This window comes from Falco punctatus (assembly GCF_963210335.1).
Source record: "Falco punctatus genome assembly, chromosome: 7".
Lineage (NCBI taxonomy): Eukaryota > Metazoa > Chordata > Aves > Falconiformes > Falconidae > Falco > Falco punctatus.
In genome coordinates this window covers 18096061-18119040 of record NC_137587.1, presented here as the reverse complement: position 1 = coordinate 18119040, position 22980 = coordinate 18096061, and the positions used below count along the sequence as shown (strand labels likewise).

The 22980-nt window shown below is 35.3% G+C and overlaps 1 protein-coding gene across 1 annotated transcript in view; it reads left to right on the top strand.

Annotated features, from left to right (window-relative positions):
- The window catches only part of FMN1 (formin 1), a 149233-nt gene extending 128296 nt beyond the window's left edge, over window positions 1-20937 (top strand). Inside the window, exons 16-17 of the mRNA XM_080395884.1 lie at window positions 9225-9309; window positions 10390-20937. Of these exons, the coding sequence (XP_080252010.1) occupies window positions 9225-9309; window positions 10390-10434 (130 nt within the window). The 3' untranslated portion in view covers window positions 10435-20937. The remainder of the gene's footprint in view (window positions 1-9224; window positions 9310-10389) is intronic.
- Window positions 20938-22980: the final 2043 nt, after the last annotated feature.

The window sequence follows — 22980 nt, the reverse complement described above, 5'->3', positions numbered from 1 at the left end:
GGTCAAAATGTAGACAAGAAAAAGAGAATCTAAGTGTGTTTCAATAGCTGGAGAAGATAATCATTATTTAGTGAACAGAACTGTGTACTTCATCTTAAAAATAGCGGGGAAAGTCCTATTTTTAATGGTACCTTTTATAATGCTTTCTTTGTTCTTGAATTTCATCTCTAGCCCAAAGCATGTTGATGGTTTCAGCTTCATCTTGTGAAAAAAAACACAGTGGTTTTTTTGCCACAAAGGCTGTAACAGCTTTCAAAAGCATAAGCTTTGAATGTACCAGTGTAAATAGCTAATAGTAAAGATGAAAATGTCCTAACAAAACAAAAAGCACTCAGCAGTGCCCATGTAATTTTTGTTTATTATAGTAAATTAGAGTTGGCTATAGCTTTCTACCCAATTCTTCTATTTATTAAATACAGAATAAATTATATTCATTGCCCTCTATTTCTGCACAGGAAAAGTAAGTCTGGGGAGTCTTTGTAAGACCACATGGTCGTAAGAGATAACATGTAAATTGCAAAATCTCTCAGCAGTGCTGGCCAATACAATATATAATATTTTTAACCATTGATTAAGCTAATTATGACACTATCTTATACCTAACAAATGACTGACATTTGACAGAAACACTTGCCACAGAGGAACTAGTGGATTATATTTTCATTTGCAATATCACAGTGAGCAATGAAGATAAATATGCTTTGGTTCAAGACATTGTATCTATTTTAGAAGACCAGATTTATTTTATAGTTTTATTTTAAAAATTCATTTATCTTTCATCTAATGTATGTCATGTATATGTAACTTAAGACAAGGAGAGTCCATGAGGGTCTAGATTCACAGCCATTTTAATCAATTTGTACTATGGTAGAACACTCTGTCCTGAGCATTAGTCAACACTCCAAAATAGGACATCATCCAGGTATCAGATAATCTGTCTGTATGAAAAAAACCAACAGATGTTGTTTGTTTCACTTAATATTAAACTAATGGTCTGTTAAGGCAAATTGACATCATAACGTAAATGAGTTTTCATGGAAGAGAAATAAGGAAAGAACAAGAAAATATTTCAGATATGATCATTAGGATCATTAGGTAACTTTATTGATTTATGCTGGAAGTTCCTTGTACACATAGTTGCAGCATCAGGAAAAGACAACATATTTGTGAGGAAATTTGATCAAAGGGTCCTACAGCATTGCCAGGCTGGAGGCTAATGGCTCGTTGTCATATAAAAGCTTTTGGAGTGAGTTGAAGTTAATTGTGCTTGAGTGAAGAAAGAGAATAAGGTGACATTCTACATTTCTACACTCCACATGCATTTTGAGTAGATTTTAGATGGCCAGTGTAGCCTTTATCTATACCAGAAAGGTTTGAAGTAGCTGGTACATGAATTAATGAAGAATTGTATCAGATTGTTGAGCAATGAAGACAAAGAAAAAGGGGAGGGTTTTTATATGTTTCTGAGGTTAAGATGTAGCTATGGGACAAATTGAGGAGATAATTACAAATAACAGGCCTGTGCTGCAAATCAGAAATGGGCATTTTCCATAGAGCATACAACAGATCTGGCAAAGTGCTGCATCAAGGCTCTTGCTCTTGGAAAGAAAAACAGTGTTTTTTAGGTGTTATTAGGAAAGTACTATACAGCAGAACAGAAAACATCACTGAATCATTATATGAATCTACAGTTATCCAGATGCGGTGGTTCTCCCTTTCTCTCCAGCAGGGTCTGGTAGAGCTAGGAGAGGTAAGAATGAGAACAACTGGGTACAGAACAGCTTCTGCATAAGGAACCATTTAAATAAAGGGGAATTCTTTGGCTTGGAAAGGACCCTACTGAAAAGGATACGGTAGGAATCTCTACAAGCCTGAAGAGTAAATGGGAAATAGTCATTACATACCTCATCTAATACAGCAGCTGAAGAGCATCAAATGAAGTCAGCAAGTGGCTGGTACAAGCCAAACACAGCAATGCCTCTTTACAGTAGCCATACTTAATCTGTTGAACGCTCTGCCACAAGATGTCACAGGTGCCAAAAGCTTCCATTGCTTCCAAATGGTGACAGTACAAATTCATATTAGCAAAATCCATGAAGGCCTGTGATACATGAAGACAGCTTCCAGCTGTGAAAGTATTCTGGGGATTATCACTGTGTGCTTTGGCCGTCCTTATACGCTCCTAGGTATCTGCTAGCAGCCATTTCAGGCATACTGAAGCATATTTTTAATCTGAATTTGTGTAGCCTTTTTCTTCCTATTTTTTCTTAAACACCAGCGTTCCTAAAGACATAAAAATAGGGGTTTTTTTCTTGTGAATACAGAGTTAAAATTTCTCACCCACTTTATAATCAAAACACTGTCAGTAGATCCAGAAAAAATACAAACATATCAAGCATATTAGCAATTTGAGGTTTGGAGACAAATTCCGCTGACAAAAACTTTTACTGTATTTGTACCACTTTAGTTAGCAGGCATTTATTCTAAATGCAATTTAAGGAGTTGATCAATAATGACCTAGTTCTCTCCAGAAGATTTAAGCCTGAAGGTTTGGTCAGGCTATTGTATTGTACAACACGGTAGTAGAAGTGGACAATGTTCAAACTTCGTAATTTGTTATCACAGAATCAGACTCACAGACTGGTCAGGGGTGGTAGGGGCCTCTGGAGAGCATCTAGTCCAAGCCCCTGCTAAAGCAGGGTCACCTCCAGCAGGTTGCACAGAATCACATTCAGGCGGGTTTTGAATGTCCCCAGAGCAGGAGACCCCACAGCCTCTCTGAGCAGCCTGTCCCAGCGCTCTGTCACCCTCAAAGTTAAGTTATTCTCCTATTCAGATGGATATGGCTCCTAACTGTGAGGCTAACCAAGAACTCTGTAAAATCATCTGCCAGTCCAGGTAGTACATAGGCATCTGTTTTCTAAAATTTTGAGATTGAAATGTAGCCTGTTGTATTGCGTGGTCTAACAGTGTTTTCAGGAAATGGTGCTGTTACTTAAGGATTAAGTAATTTCTGTATGGGCTGCATACAGAAATTATCATATGGCTGAGAGCAGTAAGGCATGTAACACATGAAAGGAATTTGAGCTATGGGGATATGTCTTAATCTCTCAAGGGGAGTCATTAAGGATCTAGGCTGGGTATGTAGCATAGCTCTAGGTTAAACCGTTGATATTGACTGTAGCTACCTCTGCTTGTTCATCTCCACCCACATCTGAAAATTTGGGTTGCACAATTCCTATGCCAGCACAGTCTTATGGGAGAAGTTTGAACTTCAAGTCATGGAAAGCTCAGGTGGCACAGAATTGTCATTCCAAGCTATTTTCATAACCCACAACTATCCACATAACCCATCAGCTGCACAGAAGGAGCTGCAGAAGCAAAGAGAATGGATTATTCCAGAATATCAAGAGGTTGAGAGAACCAGATAATTTGGTCTCTGTATTTGCACAGTAGCAGAGCCTGAACATATATGAGTAGCAACTGAGTTGTTTAGAAGGGATTCTAAACTCACACCCTCTTCTGTCTGACTTGAATGGGAAGCAGGGGTGAAAATTATGAGTTTATCTGGTTAGTCCCTGGCTGGATAGTATCTTTTCCTGTAAGGAGGAAAAGTATTTTCCCAAGCTTATGAAGGAACCTTTTAATAAATACAGGCTTATGTTTAGATTTAGTTCCCCTAGTTACAAAATAAAAATAATAATTTTGAATAAAAATAATGTCTTTATTTTTCACTAATAACTTCTAATGTAAGAGTTGTGGCTTACATCCAATTTACAGGGGAAGACAACACCTGCCACATAAAGGCAGGAAAAAGCCAGCTGTATTCCTGTTGCTTATAGTAAAGATCCATATGCAATATGAGAGTCATGAGTCTCCTATTTAAAAACACATTGTTCTGATAATTTCATTCAATTTTGTTTTCCATGTTGTGTGGTAACGTGCAATACTGCTCACTATTACAGCTGACACCACACCTTTATTCACTAAATAATTCACTAAAACTAAAACCCTCTTTTGCTCACGCTGTTGAAGGAGAGTAACTTTTCTTTTGAACACACCTATGTTGCAGCTGGTCAGGTTTCAAGGTGTAACCAACCTGCAATCCCATTCCTTAATTTTTTGGCCTCATGTTACTGCTTGCTAAATTAGCACCTGCACACGTTTTGTCTCTGTGTTTTGATCCACCTGTTCCACCGTCCTTTATGATCTCTTTGTCCTCTGCAGTGCTCTCTGTTCAAAAGTGTTCTTGTCACTATTTTTCTAGCGTGTTTTACCACACGCTTCTATCCCCTCTTGCTTTTCTTTTTTAGATATACCTCTGCTGACTTTTCTATTTCCCTTTCTTTCTCCTTGATTTCACATCTATTAGATTCAGTCCCAATTTCTCTTCCATTAAATCTCTAAAACATAGCTAGACTAGTGTGCCCATCCATGCTATTTTATACTGATACAGGAAGAAAAAAACAAATCTTTTAACTGAGTCCATTCCTTTGCACATCTCCAAACTCCCCTTCATGGTCATGCCTCTCTAATGTCCAGTTCATGTGAGCTGCTTCCCTGTACATTAATTCACGTGACAAAACCTCAGAAGGGGTATAGAGTGGTTGATGGGATGCTTCGTTCATGTTGTTAAGCCTGCGCCTGTGAGTTGCAATCATGGAGCTCTACCTCAGGGCTGGATTTCTGCCACTGTTTCTCCAGGATAAGGGTCCTGAGGAGATTCTTTTCAGAATACATATTAATTGAACTTCCCTAAACTGAACTTATCAGTCCCTATTATCTTTCCAGCTGGGAACTGGGGTTGTTTAGCCTGGAGAAAAGGAGGCTGAGGGGAGACCTTATCACTCTACAGCTGCCTGAAAGGGGGTTGTAGGCACGTGGGTGTTAGTCTCTTTTCCAAAGGAACCAGTGTTAGGATGAGAGGAAATGGCATCAAGTTGTCCCAGGGGAGGTTTAGGTTAGATATTGAGAAAAATTGTTCACTGCAAGGGTGGTCAAGCATTGGAACAAGCTGCCCAGGGAAGTGGCTGTCACCATCCCTGGAGGTGTTTAAAAGACACGTAGACTTCTGTTTGGTGTCTCGTGTAACACTTAAGGAATGAACAAGTTTACATAACAAGATGAAGTGAGTAAGTATTTTAAGCTCCTACTTTTTAAATCTTGCCCCCTAATCAGTGTCACTAAGACACTACTTACTCTAGCACATCTACAGTATATGTTTTAGCAATGTATTTCAAAGTCCTCTTCAGAGTTTTGTTGGCCCTTACGCTGAACACAAGACTTCAGTGGATTTCCCATATTCCCTCAACTTATTTTCTATTCCACCTCGTTTCTGTAAGGTATAAATGTTAAAATTGGCCACCTTTGTTACCATTTAATAGAAGTGCTGTTACTCACAAGGAAGAAGAGAGATTTAAGAGAATATTTATTTCCCGTGCATTTTGACATAGCTTTTGTTTTACTTCAAATAGATTTTGAACACATAATTGCCAAACAATTGATAGTTAAGCAAGTTTATACTTTTACAAAAAGTTAAACAATTTACATCTATATAAATTATCATAAACTACAAGTAATGCCTTAAACAACTTTATAATATGTTTGATAGTTTAAGTTAACTAAAAATAATAGGATGTTGTGTGGTGTATCTGCAAATTGATTAATAACGTAGCATATGGGTCTAAGAAAAGATCAGAAAATTATTCATTTAGTTCTGTCCTTTTGAATATACTTCGTAATTTTGTTCTTTCTGTACCTTATTCATGTCTAATTTTACTTCTAATATTTGGTATTTTAATGAAAAGCTTTTCAAATTAAGTTATGCTATTATATGGTTTATACAAATGAGAAATTATTTCTATTTGTGCTAAGGAAGGGTGGTAGAAAAAAATAGAGTGAACAGAGAACTCAACTAAGTTGAGTTAACTGAGTTTGTCTAGTCACTAGCTAATCATTCTTTGAGTATGTATTGTGTTTGTTTTTACTTACCATTTCAATTACAGACTTGGTCAAATGTTGTGCATACATTCAACTTTAGAACATACAATCATAGAATAGTTTGGGTTGGAATGGACCTTTAAAGGTCATCTGTTCCAACCTTGCAATGAGCAGGGACATCTTCACTAGATCAGGTTGCTCAGAACCCCATCCAGCCTGACCTTGAATGTTTCCAGGAATGGGGCATCTACCACCTCTCTGGGCAGCCTGTTTCAGTCATTGTAAAAAATTTCTTCCTTATATCTAGTCTGAATCTATCTTCTTTTAGTTTAAAACCATTACCCTTTGTCCTTTCACAACAGGCCCTACGAAAATGTTGTCCCCTTCTTTCTTATAAGCCTCCCTAAGTATTGGAGGATCGCAATAAGGTCTTCCCTGGAGTCTTCTCCAGGCTGGACAACCCCAAGTCTATCAGCCTGTCCCCACAGGAGAGGTGCTGCAGCCCTCTGATCATTTTTGTGGTTTCCTCTGGACTTGCTCCAACAGGTCCATGGCTTTCCTGTGCTGATGACTCCAGAGCTGGACATGAATAAAGAATATTGTGTGTGTTTGCAGCTTTTGATGGAAGGTTGTTATAGCTTTTAATGGACAGTTAAAGTTATGTGTTCGTATCTAGGGTTTTTTTAGTGAGAGTAAAATAATGGAAATATGAGGATTAGACTTCTGCTGTTAGCCAATTTTATTATTTTGAATATGATAGCTTTCATGCTATTTCATTTTTCTCAGTTTCAAGGATAGTGCTTCCAAACGCAATAGCCAGTTCTCGTATCCTGACCATGTTTAACAACTAATTATTTTTGTTTGTAAGGCACCTTTACAGCATGGGTGCTTTACTGATGTAATTATTGAGCTAACTGCTTTCTTAAAATTGAGCCATCTGATTTTTAAAAATCCCAAAGAATTACATTCCTTTTAAATTATGCACTTGATTTTCTGGTAATGTCTGCTAATCTTACCACTCATATGTTAGCAGAGTGATGATTTTTTTTCCCTAGGAGACCAAAGTGTGACATGTAATTAGTCTGTCATTTTTATGAGCCAAATATCACAATTCAAATAATGTTAGTGAGTTGGTTTATTTTTATTTTGTTTTCCAAATTATGCATTCTATTTTTAAAAATCCAGGTTTCCTGGAAATTGTGCAAATATAGAATAAAATACACAGAACTAGGCCTAAACCAGTTACAGGCATAATTTTCTTTTTAAGTCTAAACATTTATAATCCCATAATTTACAATTATTTATATTTATAACTATTTATATATATATATATTTACATGCCATGATTTTTAATAATAAAAACATTTTTCAAGTGTTTGGGAAATACTCCTAAGGCCAAAGAGAATGTGAGTGGGATGAAAATGTGCTCAAAATAGGGAAGAATTTAGAAGCTGATACCTTGGTGTGTTTCTGCTGAACCTGAATACCATCAGTTGAAATACATCATCATCTTTGCATGAACTTTGTAGCTGTGAGGAATAGCTTGCTGTCCAGTGCGTGCTATCATCCATCATTAAGTATTAAAGTACTGATTAACAAAATTGTAAAAAGATAGAATAGTACGTTGCCTCTTAGTTTACCTGCAGAAATGTAGAATACTAATTAAGTTTTTAAAAGACTTCAGATATATTTTAAAATGTACAGAATAATAATTCTATATTTATGTATTTGAGGGTATACTTACACTTTCCATCAATGTTGTAGCTAAACTGTGTTGAAAGTAAGTTCAGTTGAAAGTACTGTAACAGTTTCCTCCTGTTCTTAAGCACTAGAAAGTGAGTTTCTTAAGCACCACCAATAACTACCCAGTAGATGCTTCTAAAATGCATAGCTCACAGAAGGAATTTTAGTTTCCAACACTGAGCGTTGATAAACACAATAACATGTTCTATATTTTTAAAAGAATCTATTTTGCTGATAGTGTTGAGTAAGGAAGTACACATCAGTAAGTGCAGCTATAATCCACTTTCCTTTTTGCTTTTCTTCCAGAATTCCTCAAAAATTGAGTGTGTCTAAAGTGGTTTGAACTGGACATGGTATTTTAAATACTTCTTGACTAGCCATAGCACTTATATCTGGCAGCTGAAAAAATTAAATAAGAGAAGAAAATAGAATTTTTCAGTTGAAGAGTGCCAAGAAATGTGTTGTTTCTAGTAAAAGACTGATTTGGTGTGCATTAGTGAAAATTGGTTTGCTGAGTTCTCCTTGCTTGTAAAAAGTCACTCGCAACTTCTTTCCCTCTGCATTTTTCATATAGTATTGTAAAGTAGGTGTTTATAGCATCAGCATTTTAAAGGCACTGATAGCTGGGCAGATCCTTTCTTAGGAGTGCCAAAAAATTCTTTCCTTTTCATCGCTGTTTAGCACATAATTTCCCCTGCCCTTTCCTCTCTCTGGAAGAGGAGAATCAAGTCCTTTTCATTAAATTCTGTTTCTGATTTTTCTCCTGATTAAACTTCTTGATTGGGTTCTTTGTGTTGAACTCCTCCCTCAGAAACTGGGGTTCCCTATGCACAATCCTAAGAGCAAAAGGCAAGAAACAGGGGAATCAGATCTGTGTTCTTCTTTCTCCTTATCTCAATAGTGCTTTCAGTAGACTGGTCTGTAGCTGCAGACAAGACAGGTTTAACTACCCCTAGACAAGAACCCCTTCTAGTTTGCCTCTCCAGCTATTACCACATCAGTCAGGTTGGTCAGTCAATTCCATGTAAAGCAACAGGGAAAACATTAAGGAATAACTGGCAGGTGCTTTCATCTCAAGGTTTTCTGAGGAAATATCAAGTGTAGACTGGCAGATGGCCTAATAAAATAGCACGTTCTGTATATACAACAGAGTGAGCCAGCTAGCTTTTGTTTTTTTCAGAAGAGTATCTTCTTGCCTTGATACTGCAGCTTTTTTGGTGGGAAGGAGACACCGTAAAACCCTGATACTCCATAAAACCCAGATCCTGCAAGAGCAGAGAAATTGTTTGCCTGGTGACAATTTCAGTGAACAATACAGGCAGTCTGTCCTTTTGCTTTTGATTTTCTCTATATAAAATGTACTTTGATCTGCTTTTGATATTTTATTAAGTGTCTTTGAATAGTAATAGCAGTTTGTTGGGCTAATATGCCTAAAAAGTTAGTGGTGATGGTTCTCAAAGATAGAGTATATACCAAGCAGGATCAGAACATGTTTAATTTCTTTGAATTTAACAATGTATTTTCTGTGTATTTTGTTTCAGAATTAAAGTGGCTCAGCAATCAGTAAGCAAGTTAACAGCAGAGAAGAAAGTTGAAACAAAGAAAATCAATCCTACAGCTAGCCTGGTATGAGTATTTCTCAGTGTGACATTCAGAAGAGTTTCTGTGACACTGTTTTTGCTCAGAATGATGGTGGGTTTGTGCTGCTGTTGAAGGGTGACATAGTATATGCTTAGTTTGAATGTAGCGGAGTGATTTTCTTCTCAAGGAGAAATCTTTAATCTTGTGCCCTATGGTAGTCCAACAGTTAAGTTTAAAACTTTGTTTACTTGTACCTAAGCACTATTTTAGATAACAAAATGTGATAAGAGCTGCTTTTCTGGTTTCTTCCCCCTTCCACTGAAGTTTCTTGTCTTTTCTTCCATGCTCCATAGTGCATTGAGGCTTACTGCATATATATTTGTCCAACGGCTGAGTGTCGTTTTTTTCAAAACCTTACAAAATCTTTTTTGCTCTGTGGAATAATGGTAAAAGGGATTAAATCCCCATTTTGTTCCTTGCTGTTTCCCAGGTATTGTGATAACAACACAAAAAGAGGACTAATAATTTACACTATAGATAAAACCTTTTTTGTCTGTGTGCAAGGCACGTAGGTTAGATCAGCATTTCTCAAACTGTAGGAAGCAAGAGACTAAGGAAGGAAGTGTACATGAAGGAATCAGTATATTATTTCCATTCCCAGCAGAGCATATCAGTTGCAGGACAGGCGGCAGAGGTATGAATGACTACACTTGCTTGGGAAGAGGTCTTTAAACAACATAGTTTAGCTAATGCTAAATTAGAGCCTTTAAGTCAGCAGAAACCATTCCAGGCAAGAGAAGGTATCAGATTCACATGAATTTGAAATGTATCTGGTTTTCTCTAGCTGTACTGGTCTTCACAGAGCTGCGTATTTTTAAAGATACACAGTATTTGGCAAGTGCATAGCTAAAGCAAGCTCAGTTTTTACACAGTAAGTAATGAACTGGTTTTGAGCCTTCCTTGAGGGCTCCAGACATGATTATTTTTTTTTTTAATTAAAGAAAACTCTACTGTGACTTGTTTAGTACTTCTCAGTCTTCTAGACCAAATGCTTAGAGCAACTTGAGAGGAGATGGAAAATTATACACAAGAATGATAGTGAAACTCTTTCTTTTTCCTTAACAGAAAGAAAGACTGCGTCAGAAGGAAGCCAATGTGACTACCAACTGAAAGAAAAAAAAAAACGAAAATGATAGTGTGACTTTGTACCTTGCATGATGCTTTACTACAGACATGGCCCAGGGAGCACCTTATGTTAGATACTGAATTCTGCTTTGCTGATGTGTTCCAAGACAATCCACTAAAGACTTCTGAGTTCCTTCAGAGGGGTTTGTACATTTATTGGAGGGAATTCTAAGAAGGTTTTTACATGGGAAGTCAAAGTTATTTTCTGTAACTCTTCCTTACATTGCTTAAAATGCATCTGGTTGTTAATGGTTCTTCAAAGTACTCTGTGCGTAACGCATTAATACGGAAGAGCTAAAATGAGCATTTAGGATGCTGAGTTAAGTAATGACTAACAACCTGTAGGTTATTTACAGGGCTTTGTGTAGATGAGAGCAAATATGCTATTCAGCTCATAAAAGACTTACTACATCGTAATTTTTGTTACTCCAGCAGTAACTGAGGCAAAATTGACTGATTCTACATAATTTTACAGTGTCTAACTATTGGATGCATCTTTCTAAAACTGATTAAATGTAAGTATAGATTTATGCTGTATTTTACTATAAATATTTTTATAGAAGCTTCAGCTTATGCCATACATTGAAATGGAAACAATATTTTGCACATGAAAATTAATAGCTTCTAATTCTTTAGTTTTGTGATTGATGGCATAACTGATTCATTATTTTTATGGTTTTAACCTAACATTTCCTAAATTTTGAGCTTAAAAAAAAATTATAAAAATGTATATTTTTATTTCAGTATATATTGAAAATATCAATTCCATGAAATGATGGTATTATTAGTCATTATTCATTGAACTGAAATACAATATGTTCCCATGAACTTAAACATTTGCCATTAAATCTCTGGCTTTCAATTCTATTGAAAACTTTCTTTTAAGAGTGAATATCTCACTCTAAAATACATTATGCAATCTGCTCTTGTCCCCCTATATTTGTATGAAGAATGTCTAACTTACATATCTATATCAGTATCGATATAGGTATAGGTAGATATAAAATCTAATAAGTAAAACTTGAGGAAGAAATAAGAGAGTCTCACTGTCCTCCTGTAACATTATAACCATTGCCCGTAAAGTAGCAGAGCTTGAAAAAAAACTACAGAATACCCACCATTACCTTGCTGCATTTTAGGGATTTAGATTCTGAGAAGAAGAGATCTTGAAGCAGAAGTTAATATAAGGTAAAACAGAAAAGTGATTTTTAAATACAAGTAGGTAACAGCCTATAAATAGGAACAACAAACAAGAAAATACGCTTCTGCTTGCTGTCTGTAAGAGAGAAATCCCCTTCTTTCTGCCAACAGTGTCTGAAGTTGGTTACAAAGAGAAATTAGGTGCAGGAAATTCAGAAATAATAGAAATTAGGTGAAGCAAAAAAGTAGGAAAAGGTAATAGGGGCAAGGTATTAGTGCTTTGCTTAGAAGCTGGAAAGAATATGTGAGACAGACATCCATACAGCAACTTAGATAGAGAAATTGTGATGAAACCTAAGGCAAGGTCACCCCTGGAAATGTACACTTATTAAGGAAAACAGCGGTTGTGGAGACCCCCATTCATGAATTTACTTGAAGATTTCATATATTGTAGGTTTCTTAAACGAATCTCTCTCTCATTCTCTCATAGATAAAAACAAGGGAATCAAGACTCCCTTGTATGTTTTAGTTTCTAGCTGCTGCAGATTCACTGAAGATTTGTAAGCATAATTCTTATGAAAACAGTCAGTAATATACCAGCAAAAATAATCTGATTTGTTGTTTGACTATTCCCATTGCAGAGAAGTAAATTCCAAAGATGTAAGTTTTCTGTCTTCCACCAAATAGGTAAAGTACATTTGTTTCCAATATTATTAGTGATGAACAAAAGGAGCAATAATGTTTATAAAAGCCAAAGAACAACAGCAAGCAGGGCAATTCTGATGAGTGTTTAAGCAAACAAGTGTTGAGTTTTGATACGATTTTCATGAAGATAGTGTATATTGCCATTTGACTTGATCAGGAGTTTTTCAATGAAATGTTTTACTTGAAATATTAATCAACAAGAGTAGCACTGTTTGTGAAAAAGGATTAGTCTTGAAAATTCTCATTAGAAACCTATTATGGAAAAAAGTTTTTCCATTATTGAAATACCCTGTTTCAAATTTTCTAAATGTGAAGTTTTGAGTTTTCAGTTCAAGTTCACTTTTCATTTTCACATGATGAAAAATGTATATAAAAAGGGATTAAAATTAAAATTAATAATGTAAACCATTCCTTCATCAGATTTGTAATTCTTTTTTCAGATTATCAATTTGCCAAAGTTTTAAGAATTTGGGCTATTTTTTCAGAAGATTCAAAAACTTATATAGCACAGAGACATTGTTTCTTCCTCACTTTCAGTTGTAGTGATCTTCCTCTCAAGACAGAGATTCTGATTCCAGCTTCACCCGTGACTTAAATCCTCTACTACTAGTTAAACTATTTTTAAGTTAAAAAAAAAAAAAAATTCACCCAGACTATTTGATTCACTCTCTTAATCAAGACTTTAAGACTCTTAGATGGATTTCACCAGCTAAATATCACACTTACACCCATAGTAATACCCAGAAATGTCTTCAGACAGTAATTGAAGTGGCAATTGTGCACCTGCTGACCTTCACTAAAATGTTATATTAACAGATACAACATATCTATGTAAGCTGTTTAGTTATGAAGTGTTTAGACACTACAGACCTAACAAGTGGGCATCAACCAGCATTCATCTTGGGGTCACCAAGTGTCAACAAAAATTATCTTTTAAGCTTACGTTAACTTTGGTGCCTGACTTTACCCTGAGCTTTCTAGTTTGGGGGGAAAAATAGGAGAAGAGAAAAGAAAAAAAATAAAAAGATGAAATGGAGAGAAGTCTCTGGTACATGTCTATATTGCTGTCAAGGAAGTAAAAGTAAAGAGTGGACTAAATTAAGCCAAGCAGCAATAGCTAGACAGTTAAAACTTTCTGGGATATATAATTTAAAATGCTTCTACGCCACACAGAAATCACTTCTGTGACCACAAAGTAGATGTGGCGTAAGAGGTTTTTTTCATGGTTTTCATTTTGTTTTCAACAATTTTATTGCCAAGCTTCTCAAAGTCTGTAAAGTAAAGCACTATTAAAATGTGTATTACTCAGTAGGTGCTTATTACCCAGGAAAATAATATACATTACTGATTTATAAATCAAATTATTAGGAAAAATTCAGTTTAGATTAGTAAATATCAATAATTTGTGAAGTGCTCTTTACCTTATTTATGTTACCACTTAATGATTTTAAAATGGAAGACCTTTTAGTGTCTTTGAGATATTTTGACAATATAAATTATATTTTCATTGTGTTTTTATTAATCTATGAAAACTACCCAGGTGTTTTGCCATGACTAACCCATGTAAATGTTTTATTATGTGTTTTATTATAGGATTGTAAATGTATGATTTAATATTATTCTTTCATATTTAACTTAGGAATTTTTTTGTAGAAAAATAGAAACTGTATGATATTCAGTTTCTGTACATATAGAAAAACAAAGTAGAATGGATGGAATATTCAGAAAGCAAAGAAAAAAATAATTTAATACATTAAGCGGTTCTAGGAAGGATAAAGTTTACACAGGATTTCAACCTTTCTGAATTACTGAGGATATTTCCTCCAACCAGATACAAACAGCCAGGTTATCTCTGACCAGTCTAATTTTTTACTACATGACACATGATAAAATATTTCATTTTCCATATGATGTACAGGGTACTTATTGCCCTTATTTTCCTGTTAATTGTTAACAATTTCTTTCTTAGCATATGAATATGGCACAGTGGAAGACTGTCTTTATTTATTTAGTAATACTATTTCTTCATTGCTTCAGGTCAATATCTTAAGAATGGATGCCTTAATCTTGTGTGGATGTGGAATTTCAGAAAGACCCAGACAAGTTAGAAATATTCATCTCATTACAGCATTGACATAGATTTGAAAATCTACCTCCTTAATATGTGTTTAGGCACCAGTCTAAGTTTATAACTTCAGAAAATCATATCCACCCAGGTTTTGCTCATTCTTGGCCTTGTCTAATCTTGTTCAATATTGTTATGGATCTCACTCCTTTCCCTTTTCCCCTTTCCTTTTTCAACACCTTTAGAATTTATCAATGCCAGTTAGTGAATTTCAGGATTTGCAGTCTGGAGAGTTCTCTTTGGCATTCTTCTTTTGAAGATAAGCCTATGTGTTTGCACATAAATGTAAAGAAAATAAAAAAGAAAGTTAAGAGGTAACTTGATTATATTCAATAAGTTCTTCCAAAGAGAGAAAATACTAGGAACTAAATGATTCCTTGAGCCAGCATAAGAAAATATAATAAATACAGTATAAAAATTAGAACCAGATAAATTAAAATTAGCAATAAATTCCAAACTGTTAGTAATGAGGTTAGTTAACCACTGGAAGACGTTAGCAAAGATAGTTGTGGTTTCTTCATTTTCTGACACATTCAAGTCGGGATGCAACATCTTTCTGGAAGGTTTGTGTAGTCTAATACAGCTTATTGGATTCAGTTCAGATGTACCTAAGTGGTGTCCTGTATCCATTGGCTCACCAGTTCAAATAGTTCCTCTAGACAGAAAAATGTAGGAATGTCAAAAGACCTAATAAAGTATTTTTTTCTTCAGCTCTATTGGAATATTCTTATCCAAGCTAGAAGAGCTCTTTGTTGTGGTTTTAAATTTAAAATATCACAAACAGTGTGGTGTAGAACAACATAATGCAGGAAACCATTGTCAAATTATAAACACTTGTATTACAAATGATTAAGTAATTAGTATCTGTCTGATGCATTTTGTGGTATTTAAAAGGTAGCAAATTTATATGCTGTGAAATTCAACATTGTTTTAGAGATTCCTAAGCTAGGTCTGAGAAAATTGGTGTTTTAGATTGCACAATGTGAAGTCACAGAATCACAGAAATCCAAGTTCCTTAGTATTTGTCAAAGGTTTGAGCATATGCAAGGGAATTTCTCTTGGGTCCAGGTAATGTGATGCAAAATTTAAATAATGGTCTCTCCTTTTAGTGAAATATTAGATATGACCTGTTAATATTATTACGAAATATTTCCACTGCTTTTGATGTTTTGGTGTTTGAACCGTAACAATTTTATGCAATTTTTTTAGAGATCTAAAGTTCAAAAGTTGTGCAAGCAAAATTGGTGTAACTTTTCAATAATAGTTGGGTTTGCAAATTATTTTTTTTCAAAATGCCTGCAAGAACTTTCCTTTCTTGGTTTGTTGGTTTGGTTTTTTTTACAATTATTTTCAATTCAAAAAATATTCTTAGAAACATTACTAAAATGGATGTTAGTTTTTTTCCACTTGAAAATGTACACCTAAACTCTATGTTTTCAGTAAATTTGGCAAGCTTCAACTGGCTTTAAATGATCTTAATGCGATACCTCATAGAATTCAAGCTTTAAATTAGGGCCTCTGTGTAAACTGTAAGCACTGGGTAAAAGAGAACATTTGTTTTAAGAAGCAATGAAGTGAAAAAGCTGAACTGATAACTTAAACCCAGAATGCACCACCTTCCTGGGAGTACGTTATCAAGTAGCGTAAGTTTTCCCATAATGTAGAACAGCATTGTGTTTCCTGTGGTTTGTTTTTGCCAGTTGTCATCTTAGAGTAAATTAAAGGCACCAATTTTATTTTATTTTCATTAGATATGTCTTGTAAATTTCATTTCATACTTTGTCACCTCAATTTTGTCTTCAACAGTCTTGAGGTAATACAAAGCTTTTTATAGAGGCTAATAGTGCTTATATATGCAAGTAGTTTTATTTAGGTAAGTATTCCTCTGGCTCACACAGTAAAAAATACCTGTAGAGGACATTATGAGGTCATGGGACTGAATAAAATCTCTTTTAGAATCCTGTTATGAAAATTCTCCTGAAATATCCCAGTATGGGACATGGATTTCTTTTCTGTGGTAGGAGCAGCCTCAAAAGGTTTTGGAACTCTGGGAGCTTTTGGAGGATGGAGAATGAGGCTGTTGGCACAGCACCTTTGCTTTAGCCATCAATTCCTAAAAGTACGGATTCTCTGGAGTTACACTGCAGTTGAGTTGCCTGAGCCACCATTGCCCCAGGGACTCCTGGAAGGGAGACTGGAAAATACTGGCAACAGCCATACATTTTCAAAAGGGAAAGAGATCATCTTTATATTTCCAGATTAAAGTAAAAGCTGGTAGACTCTTCCAAAATAGCAGAAAATTTATATAGTTTTATGTATTCTTTAATTAGGTTCTACAGATTTCAGAAATTCTGCATTCATATGTGAACTTCATTCTGCGCCTGTGTTCTTGTATTTATTTAATATGAACAGAATCACTTATACATTCTTACTCTTTTATTGTGCTGCAACTACTAAAATGTTGACTACAAACACTGTTGAACGAGAGGTCCATTAAGAGAGTCCCAACAGGCAGTTGAATTCCAGGTTTCCTAGTGCTGTCCTGCCAGGAACCTTCACGTTTTCCCAGAGGTAAGAAGAGTTTAGCTGCCGTGCCATCCGAGTTCTCAGGCTTTCCTAATCAGAAACTAGCAGTTGTAGCCTGGGGCTAAATAATGGGGCCAAATTCTGTCATCACTGATAACTATTGTCTTCACCACAATTAGAAGTTAACTGGGGCATAAAATAATCCTCAAGATGGCAGGTGGGATGTTCTTGTGATACCTATTCAACTGTAATGTATCTGGTAAGCTCCAGGTTCTAAAGAGTACTGACACAGTCTGAGATACATGCACTATATTGACTCTAACACACAGCATCCTCATAGGTTACGCTCAAGTGGCTTTAGAAAGGGGAGCTGTACTATCTGTTCACTGGTTGATCTTTTTCTGAATCTTCAACAAGCTGATTTTTGTCAGTCTGTGAATTATGCATTCAAAAACTTTAAATGGTACATTTTCTCTCTGGCTTCTCCCAGGGGGACCGAGCTTGTAGTTCAGTATTTTTACTTTCTCATGTGGCATGCTGTAAATACATCCCATTGTAGCTGGGCAAATGTTCATCCTGAGCAACTATCCACAGACAGTATGTTACAGAAACTGCAGAAACTGTGTAGAGATTAAAGAATACAGCACTATTTCCTACTGCTTGGAGCATCAATAGTCAGGAAATTAACATATAGATATATATATATATGTGTATATATATATATATATAGTATAGCACCTGGTGCTTATTTCTTAGTTGTAAAGTAGTTTAAGGAATATATTGCCATTAGCAGCTAATGACTATAACCTGGATAAAAGCCATGGTCATCGTCTTATAATTCTTGTTTCTTTCTCTTTATTAGAATGGGTTTTTGTGGTGTGGGTATCTTCTAGATTTTAGGGGGGAAGATACCGTTCTGTAACGAATCAAAATGAAACAAGGTCACAGCTCTAGTCTAGACTTCTTTCATATCTGACAGAAAGTTGAAGGAATAAAACTGATGTCTTTAAATTTCACATAAAAATGATACTTTTTTTCTGATTCTTTTTCATTCAGTTATTCATTTTGTGTTACAGTCCAGTGTGTTTCAGAAGGGCTGTGAAGAAATTAGAAGGTTCAGACATATGAATCTCACTCCTTAAAGTTTCCCTGTAGTGTTCAAATTTAGCAAACTGGCATGGGGAACTTCTCCTCTATCACCGGTTTTCCTCAGCAATTCATATAATTCCCCACTCTCCTTCTTTTATTAAAAGCGGTCATGTAGTTACCAAACTGGCTGCTAAAGATCCAAGGAAAACTCAACTATCAGGTGCAGAGAGGTCGATTAACTTCTAAACCACAATAGAGACTTACATGGCTTTACTGCACGCGAGTTGAACCTTCACAATTCACCTAAGCTGAACACAACTCCCTTTCAAAGAGTTAGACAATCAATACAGTGCTTTCATGCATTTCTCTTATTTTATGTCAAGAAAACCTGTGTCTCTGAGTAGGAGGCAGAACTTGAGCATTTAGTTCCATAATCAACTTCTGCTCGATTCCAGACCAGAATTATGTGTGATACGGGAGATGTATCCGAGTGTTCTGGCATTATGTTTTATACATCTTTTCCATCACTTATCCAGAGGCCAAGTAAAAAGACTCAGTAATGTACCTAAAATGAAGATGTTGGTTAAAAGTGCCATTGAAATATAAAGTTCACTGTTTCTTTCTAGTGGATTTTCATTTGATTAAGTCCATCCTCATGTAACTTTCTATCAATGTGTTTGGGTTTGTTTGTTGGTTTTAATTAAAAGATTATATTATATTATATTAGATGATCAATTCAGCTTGTTTTGGGCAACCTTCTGTAGGGGCTGGAGCATTAGTCAAGTCAAATAATCTGTGCATGCACAACAGCTCCACTTACCACTACTGTAGCCTGAACAACACTGTTTCGCCTGCATATAGCTCAGAAAAGGGAGAGACCTGAGAGGGAAATTTAATGGATTTTTAGGTGCCAAGTTCAGAAAAGCTACATCAAATGAAACGCGTTCTTGTCATATTGCACTGGTTTTGAAATATCAATGATACCTGTTGCAAAGGAAGAGAAAACTCATGTTCCATGTCAGATGGGATTGCATAAAGACATTATGGAGAGTTGGTAAATATACTTGTAGGAGCTCTCAGCAAAGTTCTGAATGCCCATCTGATGACTGACAATAGGTTGCCCAGGAGAAACAGATTTAAAAAAAAAAATAATATGCATTTATTTTAATGACACTTTAATTTTTGGGGCATATCACCCTCAAAAAGAAAAGCTGCCCCTGTCATTGCACTCAGCTGTACAAGCTAAACTCTCTGTACAAGCTGAAAGCTTTGCCATATTCAGAAGTTATAGAAGGAAAAATCTGGGGAAGAATCAGAGCTGGCTTCTGGAAACTGTTTTTAGTAGGATTATAGTATGATTTTCAACTTTAATTATTTTGAAAATTTTTTTGGTTTCTTTTGCAATCATTTTGAGTTGAATACTTGCACTTCTGAATGTTGTTGTTGGTACTGTTCCCCCTCTTCTCTCCATATGACTCAAAGCCATCAAAATACAGGTCTCTTTGGCAGGTTAACTTCTCTCTGAAGATGTAGCAAAAGGGCAAGTTCTCTCGCAATGCTATTAATGTTCTCTGTGTACCTAGCAAGCTTCACAGATGTAACAGGGTTTAAGTCTCTCGTGTCCATATGGGATTTTCTTTAGTAAAATCATAGTTTTGCTTGCATGTTCACACATAAACTCAGCAGTCATATATTTGTTGTCATTTGAGTTGATCTCAACTTTGTATTTTTCATCCCACAAAATATACAGCAAAAATAATGGAATATTAGTACAGTTTAGGTTTTTTTTATTTTTCAGGAATCAAACTATTTTGGGTAGTTCTTAACTAAATATGTTATAAACATCTTTAAAAAAAAAGCTAAATAGATTCAGGTGCTTCTCCTTTGCATTGTAATTATATGTGTGTGTGTGTTTCTACTATGTATCTGAAAGTTTAATTTTCTCAAAAAACAAGATGTGCACATGATTAACTTTGTAAAAGTTATTGTAGTGGAATGGAGTATTTATTTTTAAACTAAATTCTTAAGGAACCCTTGACTGTAAATAAAAGACTGTATTTTCCTTCTCAGTATTTTTGTTCATTTTATCAATTGTATTTTTGTATGCAAAATATATTGTTGAGATACTGTAGGTTTCTCTGTTGGAATAATTCTAAGTCTAAATAACTTGCTATTGTTTACTTTACTGATCCAGTTAATATTCCAGGTTCAGTGTGCTTGTTAAAAAGATACACAATATTTTGGGGATCTGCAAAGAATTCAAATATGTAGCTTACTGATATAAATTTTGTGAAGGTATTTTAATAAATGTTGGGAAGGGTTGCACACACATCTGGGGATGTGGATTTCCTTTAGTTCTCATGCCACTTCTGACAACTTGTCACATTTCCAAATATATAATATTGAAAAGCTCTTTAATGCTTTTCAGTAACTCAGAGCACACTGCTCACAAAATTATATTAAAATAGTGTCTCAAAGGTATGTATCATTCATGTCTCCAGACACTAATATTTGAGATCCATTATCTAAAGGGAAAAAAGTATAAATTACAGTTTTATCTATATTTTACTGTTACTTGTATTTCTCTAGACTGTTAGCATAGGAAACCTTACTATAGATCATCAGAGATTCCAGTTTCTCAACAGACAGAATAGAAAACAATTACAATTTAAGTATAAAATGATGCAGTAATTTCATCCAGCAGCTGACCATTGAGGGAGTACAGAAATTGGAAGCATCTTCACCAGGATGCTCAGCAATTCTCCAAAGACTGGTTATTTTAGCCAGTTTTGAGGTGGTTTTTTTTTCGCAGCACACATCACACAAGTTTAAAATAGAAAAAATGTGATTTGGTTTTAGATGTTTCTGAGAATAGCTTACTGTGTTTGTTTGAAAATCATTATCCTTAGCCTATCAGAGGTTGGAGTGATCGTGTCAACAGAGAGTAAGAGCAGAGATATGCTACAAAGGACCTTGAAAATCCTATCAAACTACTCGGGTTAAAAGACAGAGCCAGTGGAGATACTCAACAGATCTACAGCAGCAGGGTCAAACCAGTGGGTTTTGGTTTGAAAAGTTGCATTTCTCATCACAGAAGAGACTACCACACTGAGACTGGAGAAGACAAGAACCTGAGCAAGGATTTCAGCTGCATAGATGAATTTGAGAAGCCAGATTAGAAATAATCACCAAGGTGTAGACATTAACCAAATATGAAGAACTGTTTGCAGTCGATTTTCTATAGAAGAGAAGGGGGGACACAGGTACTGGGAAGACCATGCTAGATGCTTACATACCACACAATGAGCATGTAAGAAATATCAATATAGGTACTGAACAGTTAAGTATGTAACGGGTTAGGTCATCCTAATTACAATTAGCTAAGCCAAAGCAATCCAAGTTAGAGACAGTTGCTGTCTTTTCCTCCTCTTACTATGTATTGCCTAGTTTCTTGATCCTTTAAGACAATAAGATGGTGTACTGCTGAAGAGACGGATGTTATAAGCTTTTTTGCTTGGAATCCTGCTGACATGCCAAGATGTCAGATGACATTATTTTTCTTTATCCACATGAACAAGTGATTTAGTGTTCATTAAAGACCTAAATTTGACCCTCGGGTCGGAAAGAAGTGTTGGAGTCCTGAAGTTCTTGAACTGTCTTTGTGCTTCTTGGAACACAGGATTTTTTCAACAACTCCCAAGCTCTAGCCAAGGCGCAGTATTTGCCATAGTGCTGTGCCAGTTATTCCGGGGGAGAAATGCCACATGCAGGGAAGCAAATACATCAGATAAAGTGAATTTATTTTCAAGAATAAACCTACATAATAAAAGTTGAACCAAAGATGAACAGAAATCCAAATTAGTGAGACCAATCCTAAAGTTCTAAAATAAATGCTACTTTTCTGAAAGTACAAAGCTCTCATCAGACATAAACCATGTTTTCTATGCTGTAGAATTCATTATTTAATTGTTAGTGTATTTCAGCTCTAGGGTTATTTAAAAGTGTTACTTCATAAGCACAAAGTTGATCTATGATAGATTGCTGTTAAGTACTAGAATACAAATTGCTTCTAATTTAGATTCATACAATTCAATAATTTCAGAGATGCATTGTTTCATATCTGTAAATATTACAAGGGTTAAAGTTGGAGATAAAAGCAGGAAATACCAGTTATTTTATTTATGAATATGCAGATACATTTCTATGCATATGTATAATGGGTTTAATATGTATATTTATATTATATTATACACACATCTCTAATACAGGCTATGCTACTTATAAGGCAAAAGAAATTGATCCATTCATAGATCTAATATCTATATTTCAGTATTATATAATTAAATTTTCATACATCCATTAGTTCAGGAAAATACAGTTAGCACAAAATCAATATTAAAAGCTGGAATACTGTAGTTATTAAAATAATTTAAAAGCTAATGAGCTTATGACTAGCATTTGAGATGTGCTTGTCACAAAACTTTAATCAAAGCAGACAGGGGATTTCTATGTGTAACCTCTTTCATAAAGGCACATCCCAAGGTGCTTTGCAAAATAATTAAATTAACAATGCAAATATTGATGAATACACTAGGTCAAACAAAGCAGTCCTTGGTCTTGAGAGTGCCACTACCATAAGTCAACAAACCAAGGGATTCCAGGTGCAAAAAATAGCATAAGCCACAAAGCCAGCCAAATAGAGTATCTGCCTTTCGCTCTGTGCTGTCTTTTTAGGAAGGATGAAAAAATGTTCAAAAGAGTTTGCAAGCCTTGGTTTTGCCTTCTACATAATCATTGCATTTCATTGTGTCTATTTGCTGTAGGGGTTTGGCATCTTACAATCTTTGACATTGACACATTCATGTATGTACCAAATGCCTTCTGTAAGATGGTAGATGAACAGGTGTATGGGCTTCAGAAGTTTCTGGCTTCCATATAGGCAATCT